The 25,110-nt window shown below is 43.9% G+C and overlaps 1 protein-coding gene across 1 annotated transcript in view; it reads right to left on the reverse strand.

The window, feature by feature from the left end:
- Positions 1-11,482: 11,482 nt before the first annotated feature.
- MORN5 (MORN repeat containing 5) overlaps positions 11,483-25,110 on the reverse strand; it is a 68,824-nt gene continuing 55,196 nt past the window's right edge. Inside the window, exon 5 of the mRNA XM_030206548.1 lies at positions 11,483-11,699. Within this exon, the coding sequence (XP_030062408.1) occupies positions 11,605-11,699 (95 nt within the window). The 3' untranslated portion in view covers positions 11,483-11,604. The remainder of the gene's footprint in view (positions 11,700-25,110) is intronic.

Below are 25,110 nucleotides of genomic sequence, written 5' to 3' on the forward strand. Positions count from 1 at the left end.
CATAATTATTTAAATGTCTTCTTTAAATCACAAATAAGGATGGAAGCAAAAGGGGGCTTGTTCAGGAATATTTGGGAAAAATTAATACAAAGAGGAAAAAAAAAATACAAAGTACAGACTTTGCACGTAATTCTTAACCCTCTATATTTTACATTTATCCATTGGCTGTAAAACGTTTAAGCTAATGTTTCCTAGAGTCTATGAATACTCTTAACTGTTCCGGCTGAAAGAAAATATACTTTAAACCTTCATACTTTAGAACACATTTGCACGGATAGTTCAGGAAAAATGAGGCACCTAGTTCCTGGGCCTCTTTTCTCATACTCAGAAATAGTTTTCTAGTGTCCTGTGTTTGTTTTGTGACATCTTGAAAAATACGCACAGTTTTCCCATAAAACAAATCATTCATTTTACGAAAATATAATCGTTTTATAGCATCCACATCTTGTTGGAAAACAAATTGCACTAAAAGAGTCATTCTTTCAGAGTGTTCTGATATGGATGCTTCCAGAAGTTCAGATACATTTAAACTCTTATCAGTTACTTTGTTTGCAGATGATTGACTTTCCGAGGGAATTTTATTTTGTATGTAGTAAATTTTATTAATAGGAGGCAAAGATTCTGAGGAATATTTTAGGATCTCGGTAAGATATTTTTTGAAGGCATCGATAGGAGAGATTCCCAGTTCTCTCGGAAAGTTCAAAATACGCAAATTAAGTCTCCGATTATAATTCTCTATTTGATCAATCCTTCTTTTAATCATTGTTTTATCCTTTATCATTTCAGAAGATAGTTCTTGTAGCTTTTTAACATCTTGATTAATCTTTGTCGTTTGTGTTGTAAATTCTGTTTTTATAGTGGATAAAGATTCAGAAAAAGCATTCATAGTACTCACTAGGATAGAGATTTCTTTCGTGGACTTATCAACGTTTGCAGCCAACTGTTGGAGAGCAGTCCATATGTTCTCCAACGACACCGTCCCGGAAGCAGCTCTCATTTGCTTCAAATCGATGCTCAGGCTCAAAGGCCCTCGCTTCCCTTCAGGATCTGCCTTCCCAGCACCTTCAACCCAGGTCCCTTCGTTACACTCTTCGGTTTCGGAAGGGCCTCTCTGGGTCTGGCATCCTTCCGGAGGGGGCGGTGGATAAAGTGTCGGGGGCAAAAGAGTGACATTCAGGCCCAAGTCCTCCGGTTTTTCCCCTTCCTGGAGGACAGCGGGGGTCCTCCTGACATTTTGGGTATTACTTCTCGAGGTGTACCTCTCAATCGACTGCTGATGGGGGGATGAAGTCCGGGGTGTTGAGGCTTCCACCCAAACTATTCCCTTTCTCTTTGTATGCGGCATATGTAAAAAAAAGAATTTTCTTCTACAGCAAGGCAATTTCGGGAGGCTTAACACCGATCAGTTACATGCCGCCATCTTGACACGCCCCCTCCATCTTGAAGTCCTTCTTGACCAGAAACCAAATGCTCCATTTTTGTGGGTAGGTTCCCTCCCTGCTCACTCAGTTCCTCAATCTGAAAAGAGCCAAAGGCAGGACCTCCCAAAACAGCATTTTCTCCTGGTTGTGGGGGTGCCGCTCGCACAACAGGGCTCAGGGAAGCCTCGTCAACACTGCTAGCTGACACCAACGCGGCAGCGCTGATAGAAGGAGAGGATGCCTGCACGGGTCCAGTCGTCAATCCAAATCTTTCCAGGGTCATCTGTATTGGAGCCTGGGTCCTGGTAGGGGTCAAGGGATACTCCTGTACCTTCTCTCTCCTTTTCCCCATGATCATGGGAACAAAGAGCTGCTACAGACAACGATTCAAGGTAGGATCTGGGAGCAGCTGTTGCAGTATATCTTCACGGCACCATCTTGGATCCCCAAGTGTACTTTGTTTCATGGAAAACCATTCTACCCCCAACACTGTGAGCAAAGCATTGCTGAAGCCTAGGTGGCACTACATATAGCTGAAATTAAATGCACAGTGATAGATTATGTACCGTAATGTTTCCCAAGTCCAGTCCTGAAGTGCCCCTTGCCGGTCAGGTTTTCAGGATATCCACAATGAATATGCATAAACCTGATTTGCATGCATTGCCTCCAGTATATGCAAATCTCTTCATGCATATTCATTGTGGATATCCGGAAAACTTGACTGGTAAGGGGTACTTCAGGACCGGACTTGGGAAACACTGATGTACCGGACTGAGTCACGGATAATCCACTACAAAGTTTGAATTATAAAGATTTTAAGTTGCAATCAGTACTACCTGAAGGTCTTAATGATACCACTGAGTGGATGTCTCTGTAGTGATTGATGTATTTGTACATGTTGATGATATTGGCAAACCATGTGACAGTGGTAAATGGAGTTCACGCAGAGGAAAAGTGGTATCCCACAGTGATCGGTCCTTTTAACATCTTTGTGAGTGATATTGTTGAAGGACTGTTGGGTGAATCATACAAAACTCTGTAAGAGTAGACACCCCTGATGGTGTGGATAGCATGAGGAAGGATCTAGCTAAGCTAGAAGAATAGTCCAGAGATTGGCAACTAAGATTTAATGTTAAAAAATGCAGGATCATACACTTTGGCTACAGAACCTCAAGGTAGCCATACCATTTAGGCCAAGCAGGTAGAAAGGGCCATAGCCACAGCCAGAAGGATGCTTGGGTGCATAGGAAGAGGAATGGCCAGTAGGAAAAAGGAGGTGATAGTGTCACTGTATATGGTGAGGCCTCATTTAGAGTGCACCTTCAAAAAGATATAATCAGGCTGGGGACGGTCCAGAAGGCGGTTACTAAAATGGTCACTGGTCTTCAACATAAAGCATATAGATACAGACTCATAGATTCAATATGAATACTATGGATGAAAGACAAGAGGAGATATGATTGACAAATTTAAATATCTCCATGGCATAAACGCACCAGAGGCAGGTCTCTTTCAACTGAAAGAAAGCTCTGGAATGAGAAGGCATAAGATGAAGTTGAAGGGGGATAGACTCAAAAGTAATCTAAGGAAATACTTCTTACGGAAAGGGTGGTAGATATGTGGAATAACCTCCTGGTGGAGGTGGTGGAGACAAGAACTGTATCTGAATTCAAGAAAGCATGGGACAGGCATGTGGGATCTTTTAGGGGGAGAAAGAAATAGTGGCTGATATGGATGGGCAGCCTGGATAGGCCATATGCCTTTATCTGCTGTCATTTTCCGTGTTTCTAAATAAAGTGTGCTATTGTGCTGATTATTGGTGGCCCTGTATGAGCAAGCTACACGAGGACATTGTTGCATTACGGGCTAGTTTTATGTTGCCTTTTCTCCTACCTGTGAATGGAACAGGGCCCCTGACCTACTACTTTTAATAAATGTTATTTTTCTTTTCCTGCAACCGCTGTATGGTTCTGTGTCTGTCTTACTTGGGTTCCGGCCCTGCCCTCATTCACGTTACCACAGAGGAGTATTAGGTATTCATTCCTAAGTGTATCCCAGAATCTCAGTGTAGACAACATTCAAACTTCATTTTACAAGGGCAATCAATTTCACTATAATGTACACAAGTAGTAGGATATGAACTCTTCTTGACTGGTAGGATAGTCAAACTTGAGCGTCACTCCTCACAACACGTTTCAGTATCTGATTGGATTTAATTACTTGCCTTTCAAAAACAAATTGTGTTCTAATTCCAGCTCACAGTATAGGACACTGTCCCAGAAAAAACTGACAATCTAATTTGTTACCTGAGACAGTGAAGGGAAAGTGGATTTGTACAAGGTCACAAGGGATCATCAATGGAAGTAATGGGATTTGAACCCTATTTTTCCTGCTTCTTGTTTTACTGCCCATACCACTAGACATTGCTCCATAGCATGATTACTGGGGTGGGGTGGGGTGGGGGGGAGGAGGAATCCAATATATGATTTCTATGGGGCTGCAACTTCTAAAAGGAAGCAAAGAGGACAGATGCCCACTGGATAATAACAGGTACTGAAAGTCATATAAACTCTGTTTCTGGAGGGTTCTGCATAAGTGCAGAACTTCTGTAGAATTCCTTTTCCCTACATAATGTGCTAAACCTTCTACAGGATCTGAGCAGTTGTCCAGATCAAAGGTGGTTGTTCCCACCTTTTTCTGCCTCGTTGTTTTCTCAGAGCTACCAAGTTCCCCAGTTCCAGGAGGGAGACGTTTTGGCCAGTCCTGGTTTTGAACTTACAGCCCAATGTATGGTGGTAGTTGTAGTCCCTGATCCCGCCCTTTCAAATAAGTACTACAGGTCCCATAATGCAACAGGATGGGGGTTGTCATAAATCCAGGAGTGGCCCAAAATCTCACTCTTAGAACTTGGCAACTCTGCTTCCTTCACTGTCCCAGAACAGCTGATGTATTCTGGTAACATAGAGCTCTCAGCTGTTTGAACCACATGGCACCAGTAGTTTCACATTATTCTTCCAAGAGTGAAACTGAGAGCTTAGTGCTAGAATAGGACATGACTGTGCAGGGTCCACTTAAAAGTATGTATATTCTTTTGATTCACACACGTTCATTTGCATGTATGATAACACAATTTTACAAAGACTCCTTTCCATATGTAAAACAGGCTTTATACACAGAAAAGTAGCCCAGTGTTTAGAACATTGGGCTGACAACCAAGGAAGGTAGTTCAAATCCCACTCCTGCTCCTTATGATCTTAGGAAAGTCACTTAACCCTTCATTACCTCAGGTAAAACTATACCGGTCAATATTAACCAGCAGCAATCACCATTTTTTTAAAACACTGACAAATGCAAGCAGAATTAGCCCCTGTATGCAGTTTGTTAGGTTTTATTTCTACATTGCCAGGCTGTGTCTGGGTACCTGCATTGAATATCGGGGCTAATTCCTGATATGGAAACCACTGGGGATTATGTGGGTTCTGGCTGATATTCAGCTGGGACCTGATAACACACTTAAGCGGGCCCCAGCTAAATAGCAGTTGGGACCAGCATAAGCGACAACAGGTTCGCCGGCCATTTCTGATCCATCAGTCGCTCCCCCCCCCCCCCCCCCAATTGCGATTCCCTCTCCATTCTGGAGTAGAGACTGAACCCACCATCCATTACCCATCTGTAAGCCCCCTGATCTATCTTGTAATGCCCTGATGGCCTAAAAGCAGGAACAATGCCCAATCATTCCTGCCCATCATGGTTCCTTTTCCAATACGGCTTCCATGCCCCCCCCCCCGATCAAGGTCCCCCTCCCTCCTGAAGTAAGTAGAGACTGAGCCCACCACCCATCCCTCATCTGTAGGCTCCCTGGTCTATCCTGTAATGCCCTGGTGGTCTAATGAGGCACTTTGGGCAGGAACAATGCCCAATTACTCCTGTCCACCATAGTTCCTTTCCCAATATGGCTGCCACAACCCCTAGTAGCAGTCTTGTGGTACTCGCTAGTACTGCAAGGCTGATGCTAGGGGTCATGGGGAAGACTATGAAGGGAGGTTGGGGTGGGAGCAAGGGGAAAGGGAAGGGGATCGTGATTGGGGGAGCAAGGAGACCCCAGAAAATCCTTTGGCCTCTTCTGGGAGGTAACTGGGCATTGGCCAATATTAGACCAGTGCCTGGTTAGCTCTGCAGCTAAAGTTAGGACAGCCTTTTTGCTGTCTTGACTTTAGTCACTCAATTAACCGGTTAGCAATCTGAATACTCGCTAACCGGTTAAGTACCGGCTCCTCCCAGGCTCCACCCATTGACTGCCCTGGCACTAACCAGACTGTGCAGAGTCAGTTTGTGGTGATATTCAGAGATACTGTCCAGTTTAGTCCCGCTGAATATCACCAGTTAGGTGGCCACAAACAATTTAACCAGGCAGGAGACTCTCCTGCACAGTTAAATCATTTTGAATATTGGGCAGTTAGATTGTAAGCCCTCTGAAGACAGGGAAGTACCTAGTGAACTGGAATGGAACTCACCTTGAGCTACTACTGAAAAATGTGTGAGCCAAATCCAAACAAACAAAACCCCCTGTGTGTTTACTTTGTGATTGGGTAAGGTATTTAATAGAGCAGTAATTATCAAGCTGAAACTCTTTGTACCAAGTGGGTTTGAAAAATGCATGTCAGTAACATAGGTGACAAATCAAGGGCAAGCTGACCATAAGATTTGCTGAATGGACCAGCTACCAGTACCCATATCATGAATGCCAAGATCAAGGCAAATCCCTAGCACATCTGTAATTGAATACAGCTTTAAAATACAGATGTTCACAAAAGCAGTGAATATCGCCTGAAGGTTTTTGGAAAAGGAATAGGAAAGTCTTCCTGAAAATTCTCTGGTCTGCCTCTCTATGGACAGTGAGGGGCCTCATTTATCTTGTGACCACACTGAATTTGATTATGTGATTTGGTTATATCAAACTGAGCTCTGAGGGGGGGGGGGGGGGGGGACAGGATATAAATGTATCTAGCAGAGTACACTGATGTCTACTCAGATCCCATCTCTTTTCCTAACTTCTCTTTCTTTACAAATAAATGCATCTGATGAATATGCTAATGTTCTAAGTATTTGGCACTGGAGCAGTTCCTTGAAACTTCTGTGAAATATTGTTTACTCTCATACACAATAGGCTGTATGACAATAAAATCCATCGCTTTCTAAATGTACCACTTAACCCTTAACAAATGGCAGACTCGCAAATTCTTTTGCAGCAGAGCACAGAGAAACCACAGAGGTTCTGATCCTTACTAATCAGAACTTGGAATGTCAAAGGGGGCCTGGGTAACTACTAGGATGGGGTAATTACTGACCCGCATTAAGGGGATAACATGCAATATTTGCCTCAATGTGTGTTGAATTGCAAAAATTTACAGTAAAGCACGTTAGTTTGGGTCATTTCATTATTATGCAAATTGAATAATGCAACTTATGTTGAACTTTGCATGCTACACTATTCATGGAAAAATAATGTCAACTTTGGAGATGACATTACTTTTTCTGCCCAGGATCATTAGGCTTTTCCACAGCCAGATGCTCCTCGGTAGAGGGTGAGCAAAACCATTTTTTTTGGTTTCAGACAAAACCCGAATGCGCAACTGAAATTCTACACTTGGTTTCACACTGATTGGTCTCAGCTTGGCCCCCGCGCTCTTTTTGAACAGGTCATTCCCTTCTCCTCTCCATACTCCCCCCTAAACAAGAACTGTCCCCGTCCCTTTGAACAAGAGGAAGCATCACCTCCTCCCCCTCTCTGACCCACCTGCAGACCCTCTCTGGACATACCTTAAATCCTAGTGGTCTAGTTGGAGCAATCACCAGCTGCTTTTGCCCATGCTATCTCTGCCATCAAAATGGCTGCCATGATCTTCAGCAGCAGTCTTGTGAGATTGCTGCTGAGGGTTGCGTCAGCCATTTTAAGATTGGAGCTGACATAGGCAGGAGCAACAAATCATTCCTGCCTTTGCCAGCTCCAGTCACAAAATGGCTGAAGTGACCTTCAGTGGCAATTTTGCAAGACTGCCACTAAAGGTCACAGCAGTAATTTTAATGGCAGAGATAGCATGGGCAGGAGTAACTGGGAATACTGAGGGCCATGCTGGCATGAGCTGGTTGTCAGATCTTATCCAAGTCCCAGCTGATATTCAGCCAGGACCCACATAAGACACTCTTGCAGACCTTGGATGAATATCGGCAGCGACCCACATAAAAGGAAACAGGTGTCCTCACCCCCTCCGACAATCCGGATCTCCCTCCCTCCAACTCCTGTAAAGAGAACTAGAGACCATGACCAGACTCCCTACCCCCTATAGGTCCCCTTGGGACTACCTTTGATATCTCTAGTAGTCTAGGGGATCCTAAGGGCAGAAGCGATGCCCACTCACTCCTGCTTGTGGTGGCTCAGCCTCAAAATGGCTGCGTGACCTCAAGTGCCAGCCTTACAGTACCACAAGACTACTACTAGAGACTGTGGGACCATTCTGCTGTCCTAACTTTAGCCGCTTATTAGCAATCTGAATATCACTGCTAACCGGTTAAGTACTGGTTCGCCCAGACTCTGCCCAAGGACCACCCCTACACTAACTGGACAGTGCAGGGGTGATTTGTGCTGATATTCAGCTGCACTGTCTGATTAGGTGGGGATGGTCCTGGAAAGCAGATGGGCAAGCGGTCCACTAATCCTAGTAGAATGGAAGATGAAGAAGCAGACACAATGAAAGTGAGTAAACAGTGACTCACCTAGTGTCTGAACATTCTGTTCTCCCTGGGTGTGTTGGCAATATTAAACCTCAGGATTTATACCTTGGGTGAAGTAATAGATTACTCCTTGAGGTACTACTATCGCCCCTAAAGCAGCCCTGCTAAGCGAAACATGCCCGTCGGGCACCTTTTTATGTGACTTTCTAGAATAAAGATTTTTAACTAACTTTCATCGTGTGTGCTTCTTCATATTCCATTCTGTCTGGTCCAGTGCCACTGAATATAAGCAAACAGACACAAGGGATTTAACCAGGCAGGAGGCTCTCCTGCCCAGTTAACTCACTTTGAATATTTGCCCCATAGATGTCTATTTCTCCCAAAGCTATGACAGAGCCCAGTATTCCTTACCAGTTTCACTTCCAGGTGACAGGAGACAACACCAACCTATAGGGGATGAAGGTGACCTTCCCTAATCCCTCTAGTGCAGTATTGCTCCTTAGGAGCGCTTTTCTAAAACCTGGACATCCCAGATAGCAGGTGCAACTCCCAATACCCATCTTTTTAGACATAGACATTCATTCCCCTTCTGAAATGTTTGTTTGTTTATTAAAACTTGACATACCACCCTTACTGAGCAGGCAGGTCAGGGAAGTTTACAATAATAAAATGACACAAAACATAGTAACATAGTAGATGACGGCAGAAAAAGACCTGCATGGTCCATCCAGTCTGCCCATGACAAACTCATATGTGTATACCTTACCTTGAATTTGTACCTGTCCTTTTCAGGGCACAGACCTGCATGTCACCAGAGTGCCTACAGACCCAAATAGTAAGCCTGTCTTTGTGCCCAGCAGTTTTTCCCGCCTCCCAACCACCAGTCCCGCCTCCCATCACCGGCTCTGTTACAGACCGTATAAGTCTGCCCTCCCCTATCCTCGCCTCCCAACCACCACCCCCTCTTCCCCCCACCTGCTCCGCCACCCAATTTCAGCTAAGCTTCTGAGGATCCATTCCTTCTGCACAGGATTCCTCTATGCATATCCCACGCATGTTTGAACTCCGTTACCGTTTTCATCTCCACCACCTCCCGCGGGAGGGCATTCCAAGCGTCCACCACCCTCTCCGTGAAAAAATACAGAAAAGAACTCCATAGAGATAGGAAAGCAACAAACATACTCAAATTAAATAATAAAACATAGGTATTACAGCTGAAAATATCCTAATGCTGGAGACCAAAAGCTTGAGTAAAGTAAAAAGATTTACGTAAAGACTTAAAAATCTTAAACGAAAGTTCAGATCTTATAGAAGGTAGATGATTCCAAAGTTTTAGACCTAGGAAATAGAAAGAGGAGTGCCTGGTGGATTCTAAGTGAGCCAGTTTAGGGGAGTGGAGAACCAAATGATGAGAGTCAAGTGACCTTAGTAGTCTGGATGGAGTATATGGGATGGTCAGTGAAAAGATGATGGGAAGACCTGTGTGATAAGCCCTATGGACTCAACAGAGGATTCTGAAAAAGACTCTGTAGGGGGAAAGTAGCCAATGAAGGTGAATAAATAGCGGAGTAATGTGATCAAAATGTTTTGCAGAGCAGAGGAAACAAGCAGCAGAGTTTTGCAATATCTGGAGTCTCTTCAACTGAACGCTAGGAATACCTGCAAAAATGGAATTACAATATTTGAGTCTAGAAATTATGAAAGTATGAACTAAAGTGTGTAAGGAAGCAAAGACTAAATAAGATCGAATAATGTGGTTTGCATAGTGAGAAAAACCCAATTTCACAACAGTAGAAATGTGTAGCAAAAGATAATCTAGAGTCAATTATTATTCCAAGGTATCGGAAGGAATCTACCGGTTGGAAAGGATGCTTGAACAGTAAAAGGGAAATGGAGGACACTGGCAAGGGACCAGTGATTCAGGCTATTGACTTATTGGGGTTAAGGATGAGTTTTTGATCAGCGAGACAGAATTGAATAGAATGGAGACAGTATTGAAACTTAGAAAGATCTATCTGATATAGTGAAAACAGAAAGACCGCTAGGATATCACCTACGTAAAAGAAATTAATACTGAGATTGTGACTCAGAGAGGCCAGGGGGCTTGGGAAAATGTTGAAGAATAGAGGAGACAGAACAGAACCCTGTGGAACACGACACATGAGTCCATGGGGAAGAAGCAGTGGGGCCTACTGTGACCAAAAAAGTGTGATGGGATAGAAATAAAGAAAACCAGCTCAGAGCAGTCCCTGAGTTACCTATTTCGGATAAGCACTGAAGAAGAAGAGTATGGTCAACTAGGTCGAAAGATGCAGACAGATCCAATGATAGGAGAAGGGAAATATTATTCTTATCAAAAGTGACATGCAGATCACTAACTAAAGCTGTGAGAATAGATTCAGTGTCATGATGTCGGTGAAAACCAGCCTGACATGGGTGTAAGGTAAGAGTGTCTTCAGAGAAAGAAAGATGTGAATAATCCACCGTTTCAATGAGTTTTGACAAAAAGCATAAGTTGGAAACTGGACAGTAATTCTTGGGGTCAAGAAATAGGTGAATCACAACCTTTTTCCAGAGGGTGGCGACTGAACCAGAGGACAAGCTATTGTTAACTACTGTAAGTGCAAGTGGAAGAAGACCATGCTGAGAAATATTAAACAAGCTCAAGGGCACAGGATCCAAGAAGCAAGTGGTAGTTCTCATGGAAGAGAAATGAGTTTTCAGAGAGGACAGTGAAAGAGTAGGGAAGAATGATGGATGAGGAAGGAGCAGAAACCAGAGGGGAAGTAGGAGGTAGATCCAGGGCCTGGGAAATTTGGGTAGTGATGACACCAATGGCAGAGAGGCTAGAAGATTAGTTTTCTTTGATGAGAATGATTGAGCAAGCAGTTCTTCAGAAGGTTTGAAATCATTGTCAGACTTATTATGCTGAGTGGTAAAATGCTGAAATGGGGAAATGTCTATTTTCTAGGCCTGCCCTAGTCTTGCCCAAAACATACGCCAAACCATGCCCACTTGCCATTTGGGCGTTCTTCAGTTTTCAATGTCCATATTTCAGCTTTGTACAATCAGAACTTAGATGTCTATGCATAGTAATGTCTAAGTGTTGGTTTATGGAAGACCAGAATGTGAATGGCTCTTCTAAAATAAGCACTATAGATGCCTATCTTTCTTTCTAAAATGGGGCCAGAAGAATTAACTTTGGCTCTCTGTTATAAAATTATCTTTGACTTGTGTGTGTGTGTGTGTGTGTATATATATATAATACTGGCACATCACCAATTTAAAAAAAAAGTTTAATTTTTTGTAGCATGTTTATTTCAATATTTATTACCCTGTATGCAATTTATTGGTCTTTATTTCTACATTTTTAGTAGACCAATATGGTATGTTTTATATTATTTGATATTTATTACACCACATGCTATTAAACATAGAAACAAAAGTAAAATCAGGAGAGTTTAGATGGATGCTTTGGTCTGTATCCTGTTATCTCATCCCAGCCTTTTCGACAAGTTCGAATTATCCATTCATGTTCCTCATCATCTGAAATAGACCACATAAGAAAAAGAAAATTCACATTAACATATCTAAATATGCTTCACTCTTCTTTTTAATAAAATTATAACTGATACATGTGATTTGTTTTATTTAACATTTAAGGGGCACATTATCAACCTTAGTATGTGTTATTTTACTGTTAGTAACTAGATCTCACTACACAAAATGGGACCTGTGCCAAAATAGCATGAGTTACTGGTAAAATAACATATCTCAACAGTAGTCCACATAGAAGGGCATAATCGAAAGGGGCACCCAAGTTTTCCTGAGGACGTCCTCGTTGGACGTCCCGGCGAAGGGGCGTGGAAACCCTTATTATCAAAACAAGATGGGCGTCCATCTTTCGTTTTGATAATATGGTCGGGGACGCGCAAATCACAAAATTTAGGTCGACCTTAGAGATGATCGTCCTTAGAGATGGTCGTCCCCGATTTTTGCCGATAATGGAAATCGAGGACGCCCATCTCAGAAACGACCAAATCCAAGCCATTTGGTCATGGGAGGAGCCAGCATTCGTAGTGCACTGGTCCCCCTGACATGCCAGGACACCAACCGGACACCCTAGGGGGCACTGCAGTGGACTTCAGAAATTGCTCCCAGGTACATAGCTCCCTTACCTTGTGTGCTGAGCCCCCCAAAAACCACTCCCCACAACTGTACACCACTACCATAGCCCATATGGGTGAAGGGGGACACCTACATGCAGGTACAGTGGGTTTGTGGTGGGTTTTGGAGGGCTCACATTTACCACCACAAGTGTAACAGGTAGGGGGGGGGGGGGGTGGGCCTGGGTCCGTCTGCCTGAAGTGCACTGCACCCACTAAAACTGCTCCAGGGACCTGCATACTGCTGTCATGGAGCTGGGTATGACATTTGAGGCTGGCACAGAGGATTGAAAAAAATTTATTTTTAATTTTTTTGAGGTTGGGAGGAGGTTAGTCACACTGGGGGAGTAAGGGGAGGTCATCTCTGATTCCCTCCGGTGGTCATCTAAGGCACATTTTTGTGCTTGGTCATAAGAAAAAAAGGACCAGGCAAAGTCATCCAAGTGTTCATCAGGAACGCCCTTTTTTTTTTCCATTTTCGGTCGAGGATGCCCATGTGTTAGGCACACCCCAGTCCCGCCTTTGCTATGCCTCCAACACGCCCCCGTGAACTTTGGTCGTCCCCGCGACAGAAAGCAGTTGAGGACGCCCAAAATCGGCTTTCGATTATACCAATTTGGGCGACCCTGTGAGAAGGATGCCCATCTTGCGATTTGTGTCAAAAGATGGGCACCCTTCTCTTTCAAAAATAAGCCTGATTGAGAACTACATGCCTTAATTGTTAGACCTAGTGGTAGCAGGCCCTACTAGCAGATAAATAACCGCAAATTTAATGTAATACTATATATAGGATTATTGGTCCTTTAAAATGCACATTCATGGTGAATATGTTAAACATCCGACTGGCTGTGGGTTTAATAGGACAGATATGGGAAGCACTGGTCCACATGCTCATTAGTCTTGATTAGAGAATGGATTTTTCTGTGGTGATTATGGTTCTTGATTTTAATTTTTATTCTTGACAGAACTCCTTGGAAGTATATCACTGTCTCCTTAAATTGATATGAAAACCATTCTATACTTTTTCTTTTCATAAACTGTTGCACAATATTACAGTTAACATGACTTTAACTAAGGGGGTCTTTTACTAATGATTAGTGTATGTTATCTGCCACAAGGTCCATTTTATTCCCATGCTCTAATCGTTAGCAAAGATCCCCTAAACTCTTTAATTTGCCATCTACTATTATAAACTTAAAAGTTGCAGAGCAAGTGCTTTCATTATCCAAGACTGGCAGCTCCAACGTGCCTACGGAGTCATTTTACAAAGTTGTGGTAAAAATTGGTCTTAGTGCGCCCTTACACAGGTCCTTCCTGAAACCCGATTTTCAATTTATTTCATTAATGGTCATGTACTAATGTTGCAACCATTTTTTAAAATTACTGCAGGAGCACTTATCACCACTTATTTTGTAGGCAGTAAGAGCTCCCGTATTATCCGTATGCTAGCCAGTTAATATGCGGCAATGCAGTTGCACTAACTGGTTAGCACAGGAAAGGCCATTTTTTGCCCATGACACGTGCCTTAAAAAATACATTAAAAAATATTTAGCACCTGGGTAGCATGTGTACATCCCAAAACTTACATGGAACATCCCATTATAGGCTTTTTTTTGCTATGTTAGGAGCACATTAGCGTCTAATGCAGCTTACTAAAAGAAGTGTGCAGAGGAAATATCATTATTTTATTACTTGTTTTGTTTCCACTTTTTTGTCTTTCTTTTTTTTATTTTCTTTCTTTATGCACGTAAAATTAATTTTACATGTGTAAAAAAATATATGTGCACAGAGAAACTTCTAAGAGGCACTGGCCCTAGAATGCTTAAAATCCCTCCTCCTTTTTGTGCAGATATCTTAGGGGGCAATGTTTTAGGGGACAATGAGGGGCATAATCGAATGTCGCCGGTGAAATAGTTTGCCAGCGATCTATTTTGGCGGTGGCGCAACAGCTGGCTGGAACCGTATTATCGAAAAAGATGGCCGGCCATCTTTTTTTTCGATAATACGGTTTAGCCCAGCCAAATGCCTTGGATTTCGCCGGGTTTGAGATCGCCGGTTTTGTTTTTCAGCGATAATGGAAAAAAATGCCGGCCATCTCAAACCCAGCGAAATCCAAGGCATTTGGTCGTGGGAGGAGCCAGCATTTGTAGTGCACTGGTCCCCCTGACATGCCAAGACACCAACCGGGCACCCTAGGGGGCAATTCTCACAATTAAAAAAATATATACAAATACCTCCCAGGTGCATAGCTCCCTTACCTTGGGTGCTGAGCCCCCCAAATCCCCCCCAAACCCACTCCCCACAACTCTACACCATTATCATAGCCCTCATGGGTGAAGGGGGGCACCTACATGTGGGTACAGTGGGTTTTGGGGGGGTTTGGAGGGCTCAACACTTAGCACCACAAGTGTAACAGGTAGTGGGGGGATGGACCTGGGTTTGCCTGCCTGAAGTGCACTGCACCCATTAAAAACTGCTCCAGGGACTTGCATACTGCTGTCAGGGAGCTGGGTATGACATTTGAGGCTGGCATATAGGCTGGCAAAAAAGGTTTTTATTTTTATTTTTTTAGTGTGGGAGGGGGTTGGTGGGGGAGTACGGGGAGGTCACCCCCCATTCCCTCCGGTGGTCATCTGGTCAGTTGGGGCACCTTTTTGAGGCTTAGTCGTGAAAATAAAAGGACCAAGTAAACCCGGCAAAATACTGCTTAACGCCGCTTTTTTTTCCCATTATCTGTGAAAGCCGGCCATCTGGTAGCCACGCCCATGCCCGCCCATGTCCTGCGTTCGCTACGCCGCCGACACGCCCCCTTGAACTTTCACCGGCGATGCTGTCAAAAAAGCCGCTTTCGATTATACTGATTTCGCAGCTTTTGAGAGATCGACGGCCATCTCCCGATTTATGTTGAGAAATGGCCGGCGATCACTTTCGAAAATAAGCCTGAATGTCTACTAGGACAGTAATGAACCTCACTCCTAAGCCAAGATATGTGAAATATGATATCAATCTCTCATGCTAATGTTTACTGTAGTACTTGCATTGTGCCAAAAAGAGTTTCCTTCTGGAGTTCATAAGATGTAACATGTACATGCCAGCTAAATATTAAAATTAAAAAAACAAACAAAAATAAAACCCATGAAGTTCGATAAGGTCTATACAGTAGAGAGCGACCAAAAATGGTTTTTTTTTCGGTTTTAGCACAGAACAGAGAATCTGAAGATGAAAATCGCTGAAGTTTCAGCTGAAACTGAAACCAAAACTGAGGTGGCATGCACCCCCTGCCCCCCCAACCGAAAGCCACCACTCCCTTGACCAAAAGCTCCACCATCCCACCACCCGTAGACCCTCCCTTGGCCTACCTTAGAAGTCCTGGTGGTCTAGTGACCTAGTCAGGGCAGGAGTGATCCCCAGTCACTCCTACTCATGATCTGCCTTTAAAATGGCTGCCGGGACCTCCCACAGTAGTCTCGCAAGACTGCCACAGCAATTCTCAGTCACTCCTGCCCATGCCAGTTCCAATCTCAAAATGGCTGCCACAACCTCCAGCAGCAGTCACATGAGACTACCACAGCCATTTTGAACACGGAGTCGGCCTCGCCAGAAGCAATTGGCAATCACTCCTGCCCCGACTAGGCCACTAGACCATCAGGACTTCTAAGGTAGGCCCCCTATGGGTGGGGAGAGGGCAGCACTTTTGGATGGAGAAAAGCAGAGAGTGGTCCCATTTTTGGTCGGGAAAGTTTCAGTTTTAAGCGAAAATGCATTGGCATTTTCAACTGAAACCAAAGCATGGCCAAATCAGGATTTTGGACCATTTTCAGCAACAAAGCTGAAACAGAAACTTAAGTTCAGTCGGCCTCTATAATATAGCTCATTCATTCTGTCTAGGATGCCTGCTTTGAATTGCTGTAAGACCCCAGCTGATCTTTGTATATATGACTTCAGAACTAGGGATCCTTTATGCTTTTTCTCCATATTTTTCTGCATTCTTCTTTTTCTTCCAGCTACATGAGAACTAATGTTGGGATCCTGGTGCAATGCACCTTCATTTACAACCATACAGGGATTTCCCCCTGTTTTCATTGACTCTTCATCCCCCTGTCCCTAGTCTAGTCCTTGAAACAGTTGTCCTGAGGCTGAGAGCCATGTACCAGTGTTCTATCTGAAAGTCTGTATCATGGGCTCTGTATCCACAGCAAGTATCACTCTTAATGGAGAGCATGACTCCCTATTCCCAAGGACTGTAAAAGTGTCTCCACAGAATCCCCAGCCCCAGCTAATCTGGGTGTGGAAGACTCAGTCCAAGAACACAAACAGGCAGCACTCAACATGGCTGCACACAGAACCCCCAACTGAGCTCCTGGGATGGCCAGAATGTTTTCAATACTTTTACTGTTTTTGCATCCAGTATCCATTCTATGCAGAAGCATTGTTATTTATTTAAAAAGTATATATATAACTTGCCTATCTATTTTTTTTTTAAATTTTTTTGTTACATTTGTACCCCGCGCTTTCCCACTCATGGCAGGCTCAATGCGGCTTACATGGGGCAATGGAGGGTTAAGTGACTTGCCCAGAGTCACAAGGAGCTGCCTGTGCCTGAAGTAATTTTAGGCAGGTAATAACAAACATAATCAATAAATGCATAACTCATAAATAGAATACAATACAAAGACAGTTGCATATTCTTACCAATACCATGAATTAACACTGATTTGGAAATACCATGGACACAATTTCACTGACTCAGAATGCTGGAAAATGCTTGCCTGAATATGTGGGCTTTAAGCTTTTTTGCAAAAGGCCCCTGTACTGGAGATCAGTCTTAAATCAGGTTCCACAGGGCTGGGACAGCAATGTCAAATACTATATTCTTTCAATCTTGTTCTCTAATATTAATTCTGACTGTATCCTCTTTTGAGAATCATATCATGACTTCAGGTTGATCGTATCCTCGTAGCTTTCTTTCAATACATATTATTACAGTTAGGGTATCATTTACTAATGATTAGCGGGTACTAATGCCATTATCACTTGCTATCTGCCCCAGGGCTCACTGTACAAAATGAGACCTGCGGTAGATAGCATGTGAGGATGGTGTTAACACATGCTGTTAGTAATATTCAGTCTATACTTATTTGCCTCCAGACACAGCTCCACTTTATCTCTATTTTTAAGTGATATGCATTTAGAAATAAGGGTCAACCAACACAATGCAGGTGATACTTTTATATTAGATCCTTATTGTTATATATTCAAGTAGACTAACCTGGCAACCACAATATTTTTGTGCAAGAATTCCTCGTCTCTTGTCTGACTGTGATTTGTCTTATAAATTGTCAGGTGCAATTGTCCTTTGCTTTAACCTGAGCTCCCTTGAGCAATACAGTCCGTTCCCTCAATAAGATTTCTCTCAAGCCCACAGAAAGAAAAATTACTCTTCTTAGCAGTAAGAACGTAGTTTTGTGAATTTGGGTAGAACTGTGCAAATTTAAACTATCGTTCTTCATACTGGGTGAAAAGCATATGGACTGCAGAGCTTTTAAAACTACTACTGTACCTTAAAAATATTCACTGCATCTTATATTTTGCACAACTGACAAAATAAATAGCACCTCCCAAACAAGTTAATATCATAAATTGGAGAAATGTCACTATAAACTGCTGGTATTGTAATGAACTATTAATGGCAGAAATGATGGAGGAGAGCAACCTAGAAATACACTCTAGGCGGTCTACGTGGGTACAGCAGAGCATAAAGAGTTAATCTACGGTTAGGCAGACTTTTTGCCACTAAAAGAAAGACTGGTTGCTAATTGCTGTAGTTTGCAGGCTATTTGAATCAGTGCAGCTGTAACCTCTTCAGTAGTAACCCCTCAAACAAGACAAACTGGGTTTATTGTACTGAATACGTCTTAAAGCCCCTCCCTGATTATTAGTCATTTGGCAGCAATGGACTTAACAGCCTCTTGACTAGCCTTTTACACTCTACCTGGCTGCGTAGCTAACAATTTAAATCACAGATGCCCATCTCTCTTTGTAGCAGCTGCTTGTTAGCTGCAGCTTTTCTCTTTTCTGTCTGCCTGCCTCCATAACCCCTGCAACACCAGGGTTACACTGAAGAATCACATTTCATCAATATTTAAAATGCAATTAAAGCTGGAGCATTGATTAACAGTAGCAGATATGGAGTTCTAATTACTATTTTGCAGATTGCATTTGTCTGAATATGTTAATATGATTGTCTAAGCACATCTTCACCTTCAAAAGTGATTTTCTTTTTGGAGGAAAAAGCTGAATTTTTCAGTTCTGACTCTTTAATCAGCTGTCATGCACAACAAAAAGGAACATATTCTTCATACTAAATCTTTGTTTATACACATATCTTTGAATGTTAAATCTTTCTATGTTTATATGGGAAGCTAGATATAATAAAACATTTTTGAAATGTACCAGATTATTTTGCATTGATTAATTCTAATCCTAACATGACAGCTGTCTTCAGTACTGTGCTCTGAACTATTTCACTAAAGAAAGATCATATTTAAAAAATCAGCTAATATCCATTCACTTTTACCTAGTCTCTGCCCACCTAGCATACATCGACATATAAGCACATATGATTTATTTAAAAAAATGATTGGTTGGAGTCCCAACTGACAAAACTAGAGTATGATATGTTATTACAGTCAATAGATTGTAACTATGTTTACATTGTGATGTTTTATGCTTTTTAAGAAACATTTAATAATATAATACAATCTCTCAGGTGGCACAAATCCAAAACAAATAGAGACAAGGGAGATCTCAGAACTTACACAGCCATAATGGAGTGGAGGAATGGCCTAGTGGTTAGAGCACTGGTCCTGACATCCAGAGGTGGCTGGTTCAAAACCCACTGCTGCTCCTTGTGATCTTGGGCAAGTCACTTAACCCTCCATTACCTCAGGTACAAGCTTAGATTGTGAGCCCTCCTGGGACAGAGAAATATCCAGTGTACCTGAATGTAACTCACCTTAAGCTACTACTGAAAAAGTTGTGAGCAAAATCCAAATAAATAAAATAATCACAATAATAAATGCTATAAAGCTATGGGACATACTGATCTTCCTAAAAATAAAGTCTGTTTTCTATATCAATGGGATTTGGTGAACCACAGCAATCATTCTACAAGAGTCTCAACAATGTTAGGAGAATAGGGACTTGAAAATTTGTTAGGCCTGGAAGTCAATTAACCTGAAAATATGTACATACTTGCTGTGGTTCAGCCTGGAACAAAACAAAATTGGGCCTAAGGAAGTGGAGATGGATTCAAGACACCGAAGAAATTCTTTAGAACTGCCTGCCTGAACTGGCTATTGCATCGGGTATCCTGTTCAAGACAATAATAAGATGTGAATGTGTGTACAGATGACCATGTCGCAGGTTTGCAAATCGCCTCTATGGAGGCTGACCTCAAGTGGGCTACCGATGTAGCCATGGCTCTGACATTATGAGCCTTGACATGACCCTCTAGAGCCCGTCCAGCCTGGGCATAAGTAAAGGAGATGCAATCTGCTAGCCAATTGGAAATTGTGTGTTTGCCTACAGCTACCCCCATCCTGTTTGGTCAAAAAAAACAAAATCTGGATGGACTGTCTATGGGCTTTAGTCCGCTCCAGATAGAAGGCTAAGGCTCACCTGCAGTCCAAAGTATGCAGTACACTCTCACCAGAATGGGCATGTGGTTTTGGGAAAATGCTGATTAAGATGGAACTCCTACCTTAGGAAGGAACTTAAGGTACTTGTAAAGAACTACTCTATTGTGGTGAAACTTAGTGTAAGGTGGATCAGCTATTAGGGCCTGAAGCTCACTGACCCTGCAAGCTGAAGTGACCATCACCAAAAACACAATTTTCCAAGTCAAATACTTCCGATGACAGGAATCAAGTGGCTCAAAAGGAGTTTTCATCAGCTGAGTGAGGACAACGATGAGATCCCATGACACAGTTGGAGAATTGACAGGGGGCTTTGTCAAGAACAAACCTCCCATGAAGCGAACAACTAGAGGCTATACAGAGATGGGCTTACCTCCTACATGGTGATGATAAGCACTAATTGTACTTAGATGAACCCTTACAAAGTTGGTTTTCAATGTAGGAGAAAGGCATCTGAGCTAGTCTGCCGTGTGATCCGAGCCTGGAACAGAACTGGAGGACTTTGTTGTTGACATGAGTGGCAAAAAGATCCACCAAGGGGGTGCTCCACGCTCAGAAGATCTTGCAGGCTACACCTATGTTGAGAGACCATTCATGTCTTGGACTGGGGCGCCGTGGGAGCCCGGCTGGGCTGTTGACTGTCTCGTCGGATCTGCTCGCCGGCCAGCTGCGGTCTGCCCTGTTCGTGCTGTGAGCGTTGGCATTTGTTCCTGGCAACAACTTCTCTGCTCTCTCTCTCCAAGACTGACGACCTCCGGCTGGACCTCCCCTGGTTCCCGTTTCAAATCTCCAGGCCGCTCCTGCTTCTGTGGACAGTACAGAAGCACTTTTCAACGCTGCTTGCAACATGCTATTCCGGCTTGGCCAGTCTGGCCTCTTCACATCTTTTCTTGCTTTCACCAGTTCTAGTTGTGGCCTGCTTCTTTCTCCTGGTCAGGATGGGAATTTCGCCAGCTCCCCATCATGGACTGCCTTGCATGCAGTTGTACAAGCTACTCTGCGCCGTCTCAGCATCTGGAGTCTTACGCAGACCAGCCTATCTCTGACTGCCATCTTCAGTTAGTCTCTCTTATCCTTTCCCTGTGCCTTCTAACTCTGTTCCTTCCCTCCTATTTCATTTAATTCCATGTAATTGTATTTGTACAACCTTGTAAGCCACTTTGAGTCTGCATCCCTGTGGAAAAAAAGGGGTATAAATGTGCAAAATAAATAAATAAATAAATGTGGTTGCAAAACCCCTGCTCAGTCTGTCTGCCAGGCAGTTGTCCTTTCCTGGTAGGTATGTGGCTCGAAGTACCATTCCATGAAGGAGGACCCACTGCCACATTCCCACTGTTTTCTGACACAAGGGATAAGAACGTGTACCCCTCCCCCTGCTGGTTGTCCATTTGTATGAGAATAATCTGGTTGTGTAGCCCATCTCTGAAAGCTTTTAGAGCTTTTCAAATCACCCTCAGCTCAAGGAGGTTGATATGAATATCCGTTTCTTGAGCAGACCAGTTCCCTGGGTAAGAAACCCATCTACATGAGTTCCCTATCCCAGGTCAAATGCATCAGTTGTTAACACTTTCTGAAGAAGTGGCATTTGAAATAGTAGTTCCACAGTCAAATTCGATTGAATTGTCCACCAGAGAAGGGCATGAGTTAACTCTGGCTGAATCTGTCACATCCGCTAGATTTCCAGCTGCCTAAGACCACTGGGAAGCTAGGGTCCACTGGAGCTGTGTGTGCCATAGGAGTGACATGTACTGTTGATGCCATGTGGCCCATCAATCTCAACATTTGCTGAGCTGTGACCTGCTTGCTGCTGCGAACCTGCGAGGCTAGTGCTATCATTGTATCAAGCAGCTCCTATGTACGCCAATCACTGGACTGGGAAAAGGTGGGATTTGGGGTAGTTTATGACAAACCCTAGGAGCTCCAAAACCTGAATAGCTAGGCGCATTGACTCTGACACCCCTTCCTGTGATGTGCTCTTGATCAGCCAATTGTCCAGATAGGGAAACACATATACTCCCAGTCTGCCCAAATATACCGCTACTACCACTAGACACTTGGTGAATGCCCTAGGAGCCGATGCAAAGCCAAATAGCAGAATGAAGTACTAGTATTGGCGTTTCCTTATCCAAAATCTGAGATACCTCCTGCAATGGATAAAGATCAAAATGTGGGTATAGGCAGCCTTCAAATCCAGAGAGCATAGCCAATTGTTTTCCTGAATAATCGGAGAAAGGGTGCCCAGGGAAATCATTCTGAACTTCTTTTTGACCAGGAGTTTGTTCAAGGCCCTTAGGTCTAGGATGGGATAAAATCCCCCCACCCAATCTTTTTGGGCACAAGGAAGTATCTGGAATAGAATCTCTTCCCTTCTTGCCCTGGTAGCACGGGTTTGACCACACTGGCCTGTAGAAGGGTGGAGATTTCCTCTACATGTACCTGCTTGAGCTGAAAGCTGGTGTACGAAGCTCTCAGTGGGCATTTTGGTGGTCTTTGACCCCAATGCAAGTTATAACCGAGACAGACTATTTGAAGAAACCACCGGTCGGAGGTTACAGGGGGCCACCTATGCTGGTAAAATTTCAGCCACCCATCTAACAGTAAGTCATCCTGGATGGTTACTTTGATTGCAGCTATGCTCTCCTGAAGCCCGTCTAAAGCTAGTCCCTTGCTTCGACTGAGGAGCCGGCTGGGGCTTCTGAGGACAGGACTGGCAAGGCTGAGTACACTGGCCTGGGGGTTCTGGGAACAGCGAGAAAGTAGTGGAAACCTACATCTCTGAGAGTAGTAGGGCCACTGCCTAGGCCAACTTGAAAACCTCCTAGAAGAGGAGGCTGTAGCTGGAGGTTGCCGAGACAGAGTTTGGATGGTATTTGTATGATTCCTGATGAGGTCCACGACCTCCTCTACCTGATCTCCAAACAGGTTGTCATTTCAGCAAGGAACATCTGCCAACCTCTCCTGAACCGCTGGTTCCAGGTCAGAGACACACAGCCATGAGTAAGCACAATGCCACACCCATGGTGGACTGTCTGAATGCTATATCAAAAGAACTGTATGCGCCCCTGGCCAGATAACTCCAGCTGCATACTGGCCAACTGACGAAGCTCTGTGGCCTGTTCCAGTGGCAGAAAATCCACAAGACTTAGTGCACTGTGGCCCAAAGACTGCAAGTAAAGGCTCATGTAGAGCTGGAAGGACTGGATGCAGGCACTATTGTTCCATTTCTTTTGCTTGTCCTATTGATTTCTTCTTCTTCTTTTTTTTGCCACTGTTAACCGCTATGATGGAATTTTTCCTTGGAAGGATATCAAATAAAAACACACTTGAACTTGATAAGCATTGAGGCCTGAAAAGCTTTCCTCCCAAACAAGTCCAGGGTCTAAGCCTTTCTACCTAGGGCCACTGACATAAGTCCTAGCTCGTTTGAGAGTAGATTCGACCACCAGAGAGTGGTGAGGCAGCTGGGCCCTCTCAAATCTGGGAGCTTTCTGGATATGTCACTGTGTATCCAGCTTCTTAGGTGCGACCTGCACTGAGAGCAGAGATTCCCAGTTCTTCGTCACAGCCTCCTTAAGAATAGGGTGCAATGATACTGTGACCCCTTCCTTTGGAGGAGACTTGTAGTTTAGGACAGCAAACATTTCTGCCCTAGGCCCTTCCTCTGACTCTAACTTAAATGGGATGGCAGAATCCATCTCCCTAACAAAACCAGTAAAAAAGAGACCATCTGGTGGAGATTTACGTCTCTTGAGGTAGGGAGGGATCAGAGGGTATCCCATAAGACTCCTCCTACGAGAAAAAGTGTGGGTCCATCTCCAAGTCCTATGAACGGTCCCACGCAGACTCTTCACCATACTCAGATCTGGCTGAATAAGTCTGTGCCTGCCTCAGCTCAGTGAGTTACGTCCACGCACTGAAATGCACCAAGGTACAGCCCTACCCTCCAACTCTGGGGAAGCTTCCTCACCCAATATCGAGGTACCAGCATCAAGGATCTCTGGAGAGGCATGGGCTGAGCCTCAGGAAGAATCTGGGGCTGATCTGCAGCTGGCGCAAGTGCCCTCTATGCCTGAGCAGTTTGCTGCATCTGCGCCAGCTCCTTCATGAGCATGGCTCAGAACTGCTCACTGAAGGAAGGCATCAGCAGAGGTGCCAGGAGAGTGCCAGCCTAAGAAAGCATCGTGCCAAACTGGCAGCGGGGACCTGGCTGGCCAGAGACTTGTACACTGACACCTCTTCCAAAAAGGGGGAGCACTCCTCTCAGTGCTGGTGCTTATCAAGTACCAGTGACGCTGATGCCCCAGTGCCCCCAGCAGCATGCATCAATGAGGATTGATGCTTGTGCTTCTTGGACTTCACCCAATGCTCAGCACTGCGGTCCTTCAGTGCTGACAAGGACAACGTTAAACCCATATACGTCCTCAGTGTAAGGTCCAATGCTGACCAGTCTCAGAGCCTGTTCTCAGCACCCAAAGTCAAGAAAGCTGGAAACTTCTCGATGCCAGTGCACTTCCAATGGATTTTGAAGTCTTGGCAGCCATTGAGGTCAATGCTTCCGGTGCCGATGACTATGTACTGGCCTTTGAGAAGCCAAAACGTTTCTCCTGTTAGATCTGTCACGCCCTCTGTGTTCTCAAATGCAGTGTTAAACAGAGAGAACAAGAGTTAGGCTCATGGTCAGGCCCAAGGCATTCGATGGACCAAGAGTGTGGGTCCATCACAGAAATCACCCAATTTCATTGGGCGCACCTCTTGAAGCCACTGGGGGGGGGGGGGGGGGGGGGGAGGTCTTCTGGGACATCGAGAAAAGAATTGCAGCCAAATTAAACTCTTCAGTTGTGAACTAAAAAGAGGGCAGCAGTCAAATTGAGGTCAGTGCTCAGGCCTAAACGGGCCTAGAAACTTGCAAAAAAACCAAAGGAAACTTTAATAGCTGAAAAAACTAGTGAAAATAAAGGGAAATTAAATAAGAAAAAGAAGAATAAAAAATACTAGGTGAGAAAAAGAAAACTACCTGCATGGGAAGACACTGCGAAAGAGAGAGATATATGCACTGAGAGGAGAACACAAAATGCGTCCTTCCTGCTCCACGGA

The sequence above is a fragment of the Microcaecilia unicolor genome, chromosome 6 (genome assembly GCF_901765095.1).
Source record: "Microcaecilia unicolor chromosome 6, aMicUni1.1, whole genome shotgun sequence".
Classification (NCBI taxonomy): Eukaryota; Metazoa; Chordata; class Amphibia; order Gymnophiona; family Siphonopidae; genus Microcaecilia; species Microcaecilia unicolor.